At 34.4% G+C, this 5,359-nt stretch overlaps 1 protein-coding gene across 1 annotated transcript in view; it reads right to left on the bottom strand.

Moving 5' to 3' along the window:
* Positions 1-3,484: 3,484 nt before the first annotated feature.
* Positions 3,485-5,359, bottom strand: part of LOC104817024 (nitrate reductase [NADH] 2) — a 3,817-nt gene continuing 1,942 nt past the window's right edge. The window contains exon 4 of the mRNA XM_010546086.2: positions 3,485-5,095. Within this exon, the coding sequence (XP_010544388.1) occupies positions 3,761-5,095 (1,335 nt within the window). The 3' untranslated portion in view covers positions 3,485-3,760. The remainder of the gene's footprint in view (positions 5,096-5,359) is intronic.

Genomic DNA, 5,359 nt, shown 5'->3' with positions numbered 1-5,359 from the left:
TATATATATATATTATTTTTTTATGGTGGCATTACAAATATCTTCCAAACAGCTGTGGAGCAGATTTGTCCATTGATGATGTAAACGTACCTTTTCGCTTTTCTTAACCCAAAAGTGTACTTGAATAGTTTAGTTTAATGCGGTGGTCCAAAAATTTGCATGAAGATCTAGATCTTGGGTTATGATTTTGATTTCCAATAAAAAGAAAAACAGATTTAACATAGTAATTATTATTTATTACCAAGTCAATTTTGAATGTGCATATAAAATCAAATTTAAAAACTGATTTGATATATTAGTGTGTTGAACTAAATTAATTAAATTCCAACTAAATATAAAAATAATTTTAAAATGTTTTTTAAATTATTTTTTAAAATTGAATCCTAACAAAAATAATATAGTAAAATTTGATATAAAAATAGAAATATAATTTTTTAAAATAAAGATTAGATAAAATATATTAATCTACAAATACTATATAAAAATAAGTATTTTGGATTTCGATTTAGATTCAATTTGGTTATATCCTGGTTTGAATTCGGTTCGGTTTTGATTTAGGGTTTTATTTTCTCTTAATAAAATATTCATTTTAAAAAATTGAGTTTTTAAAATGATTTTTAATCAGTTCAGTTTGAATTCAATTTTATAGATTTAAAAAATAATTATTTGGTTTTTTCTATTAGATTTAGTTTGATTATAGTTATGTATTATTTCATTTGAATCGGTTAGGTTAGTTATTAATCAAATTATGTATTCTAAAAATTTTGAATGTCAATATTTGTGGATATTTGAAATTTAATCATCGGATTAACACTTTCAAAAAAAATTTAGATTTTCAATTACTTAATTTCTATAGTGTGTTATTCCCAAGTTTCATGGAATCCAATAATTGTAAATTATTGAGGAGGTCCCACAAGAAATGCGTTATGTCAATATCTATAATAGAAAAATCAACCAATAAAAATGCCACAAATATGCCTAATGAACGGGAATATACAATTGTACGTATATAATCTTTCTGTTGAATTTGTAAAGGAAGACCACGATGACATCTCCCCTTGTTGATAACCCAAGCGGGCAAACACCCACATGAAGACGTGTTGATTCCGGAGTCCGGTTATATATATATATATGGACGAAATTGCATAATAAATATCGGTATTAGATTGATGATTTAACCAATTATATTTATATGGTCGAAATTATCGGATCCATTGGTAATCTGTATAATTTGCACAACTTCCTTTTGTTTGTGTTTTTACTGCTAAATCTTCAAATCGAATAACGTAAACACGTTATTATATTAATTATACCAATATTCAAAATGGCTACTTAGCGAAAGCGATCTCAAAATTAAAACTATGGGGCGGCGTCTTTGGAAAAAAAAAGAAAAAAGAAAAAAAAAATCTTACATCTCTCATGTCTCTGTCCGATGCGACACTCCAAACTCATAAGCCATAACTTATTATATATATATATATATATATATATATATATTATATAAAGTGGTATACAATTTGGTTTGTTGTATTGTAAAAAGACAAAAACATGGAGGGTCATATAATTAATATTACAATATGGGGTGTAATTTAATAAACATCAAGAAAAGGGGGCGACTCTTCGAGGGATGAAGCAGCAGAAGGTGACGCGGCGGAGCCTGAAAATCTGGCCGAGTCGAATCGGGTATGACTCGCCGGGACAGTCTGGCCATTCGGACAAGTCAGTGGCATGTGGGTCCCACACTCCGGCTCACGTGGTCACGTGCATCTCTGCCTGACTTGTGGTTGTGGCGGCCACGACCTGTCATTTTTTTTTCCTTTACAATGGATACATTGTATGTGTAAAGCCCTAAACTGGTGCATATAAAATGATATAACGTACATCTATTTGTGCATATTATGTAAAATGGTGGGTCCAAAATTAGTTTAATACTGAATGTAAATGTTCTTCGACATGTTATAATTTCGTAAATTGTAAGTAAAAAAGTTATAAGAAGGATGAGTTTCGTGATTGTTCTTTTCGTTAATTTCCTAGAAGAGTAATTTACTTAAATAATTATTTTATGATAGATTATGGAAAGATAAAATATTAAACAACATATATATATATATCAAATGAATGTTGATTATGTTTTTTTTGTTAAAGAATGGTGATTATGTTAAGTGTTAGGTTCGCTAGTATTACTCACACTTTTTGTTTCCACGACAAATTGTGCGATATGTATGTGAAAATCTAAAGACAACAAAGTTATTTTTGTAAAAAAAAAAGAGAGCAAAATATGCGATATTAAAATAAAAATATACATAAATAAAATTTATAAATAATATAATTTAAATCTATAGAAAAAACCAAAATCAAAATCAAATTATTGGACTACGAATCTTATACCAACAATGGTTGGTAACAGATAATAATCAATTTATCATTTTATGTTTCTTCTTTTAATTTTTCATTGTGACTTGCCGATGAATTTCTTTTCTTTTGTGGGTTATAAAAGTTTCAAAGCAAAATTTTCATAAAATATATTAATCCACAAGGATTTATATCTTTTAGACCTTTTATTGGCTTTGGTTTCAAATTTGCCACCCGTTAATAATTAAACACAAAAACATGTCATATTCAAATAAGAAAAAATAATTATATAACCAAATTGTTTCCCCTCTTACAATTTTAAATTCGAGGGTGACATCAGCCCATTTCAGGCATTATTTAATTCCTGAGTTTAGGGAAGTTTTAGCTCCCATCGTTATGGAGTCTATTTTATTGAAATAACAATTGCCTGTACAAAAAAAAATTGATTATAGTAGCTGTATTTATATTATATACATGCAAATTGAGCGTAATAAAAAAAGAATATTGGAAATTAAATAAAAACTCCGGTTCATGCGGATCACTTAGTTTTGGAAGACTTGCTCCACATGTGACCTCCCGACATGGACTTGGAAAAATCTACAAATTTTCTACAAAAATTTGGAGGATATATTATTGATTGTTTGGGTTATAAAATATTTTACAAAAACGCGTCATCAAATCATTGCGAGAAATAATGTCATCAATTTTCCCGTACGTATACAAGACAATAATGTACCGTTTTTTTAAATTTGTTTTTGGTTCCACGATTTATTCAACCCAAAAAAATGTACAAAATTAAATCTCATTTATAATCAGAATATATCATATTGTACAAATTAACATATTTGAAAAACGAAGAACGAAAAAAAAAATGTAATCTTAAAAAAAAAACAATTGGAGGAGCATGCTATCAACTTGCAGAGAGAAAATTCCCATGGACTGATTCTCTTTGAAAAATGATAATAAGGTTCGGTCCAACCGTTGCTTTTTTTTCCTTCGGAAAATGAATCTACTGATATAAAAAAAATCTAAAATCGATTTCGGCGTCTAATTAATTTCAAGTATCGAATGACCACATATTCAAATATTGGAGTATTGCATTTATAATAAAATTGTGTGTATACTATTATAGTTAAAAATAAAAAACCTTTGTCGGATTCAGACAGGGAAAAGAAATACTGTACACAAAACATTTTGGTTCTCCTTCAACTTGCAAGGAAGGAAAATGACATCAAACCATACATATGACATTATTTCGAAGAGAATATGACAATAAAAAAAAAGAACATATATACAAAAACAAATCTATCTAATTTATTTGATCTATAATACTAATCATATGATCTGACAACCTCTTGTTCTGAAACCCTCTCTTTTGCTCCGAAACTTCAAGTGAGAGTCTCCGGTTTCAGAAGATCAACAGATCCTCCTTGGTATTGTAATTCATCTTCTCCAAGTTCGGTTGGACCGCGAATTGGATCATCGGCGGTGGTCCACAAGCCAAGGCGAGAGCTAAACCGCCCGATCCATCGGGAATATGCTCCCGGAGAATCGCCTCGGTAATGAATCCGGTACTATATTCCCATCCATCTTTGGCCGATTCCACAACGTACCAAATCTTTACCCGATTCGGATACTTCTTGGACCAATCATCCAATTCCTCCCTCAGAAGAATATCGTCCTCGGTCCGATTAGCGTAAACCACGTACATCTCGGTATCATCCTCGGGATCCTTGAGAACCGCTTGCATAATTTGGTAAACAGGGGTTATACCGGTTCCACCAGCCAACATCGCCAATTTCTTAGCCGTCCTCGGTTTACCGTGAACCATGAAATCCCCCTTGCCGAGATACTCAATGTGACCCAATGGTCCCTTGATCTCCAAAGTGGATCCCACCGACAACGAGTCTAGATACTGCGACATGAGCCCACCGTTGGGGAATCTCGGATGGACTCCACCGAAGTAAATCTTGACCACTAGATCAAAGTATCCGACCACATCAACGGTGCTCGTTGGAGTGTAAGCTCTAAGGCAAAGCTTGTCGTCAATGTTGGCACACAAGAAGATATGTTTACCGACTGGTAAACCGAGAACCATGTCCTGAGCCGGAAAGGCAAACCGGAACAGGCGAACATCGTGCGAGATCGAGGTCTTTTCGACGAGTTTGACCGGGACTTTAACCCGGGGATTAACCAGAGCCACGTTCCGAACCGGAGCCGTCTCTCTGATCGGAGCCAAAAGCGATAACGTGTTCGAGGCACCGTGAACCGAGTTGTTGGGCGAGGACGAGTCAGACGAATAACCGGTCGTGATCAATTCCCCGATCCGGTAATCTTCCAACATCTTCTTGGCCTTGTCCGAGTGAATGGCATCGAACTCCTCCGTACAATCCGACCCTGCATTGATCAAGATCGAATCCGAACCGCCCGGATGATCCTTCAAGAACCTAGTACAGTCATAGACGTGTCCGTGGACGATGATCCAGCAAGACTCAGCCGAGTTATGCTTCTTGACTTCAGACATGGAGAACATTTTGGAAGCAGTGTTCATGAACGGGGAAGAGACGGATTTCTTGAGGGAAGGAGGAGCCTCGGAGGATTTCTCGAGGTGACGCTCCTTCGCCATCCAGCCTCCGCCCTCGTTTCCAGGCAAAGTCGGGTGCTCGAAAACGATACCGATCTCGCCCTTGTGCGGCTTGCAAACGTTCGTCTTCACCCTGAACCAGCAGTTGTTCATCATCCCCTGTTTTTATCAAACAGTAAACCATGAGTCATTACATCATTTTGTAACGTTATTATTCATTCGTGTAGGAATATAGTGCCTCTAACTTGACAAGGTCATGAGATTCCTTAAGACCACCTTTTCTATCTGACCAAAAACATTATATCATAATTTAAAAATCAAAAGATTCTAAAGAGATCAAGGTGGGTTTGGTGGGCACGAATATTTCCACGTGGCGAGCACCTATTGGTGCTCTATAACGACTCCTTTGACCAAAACGTTTGA

This window comes from Tarenaya hassleriana, unplaced genomic scaffold, assembly GCF_000463585.1.
Source record: "Tarenaya hassleriana unplaced genomic scaffold, ASM46358v1 Cleome1, whole genome shotgun sequence".
NCBI classification, from domain to species: domain Eukaryota; kingdom Viridiplantae; phylum Streptophyta; class Magnoliopsida; order Brassicales; family Cleomaceae; genus Tarenaya; species Tarenaya hassleriana.
Note: the sequence above shows the minus strand (reverse complement) of the source record. Positions and strands in the feature narration are given on the sequence as shown.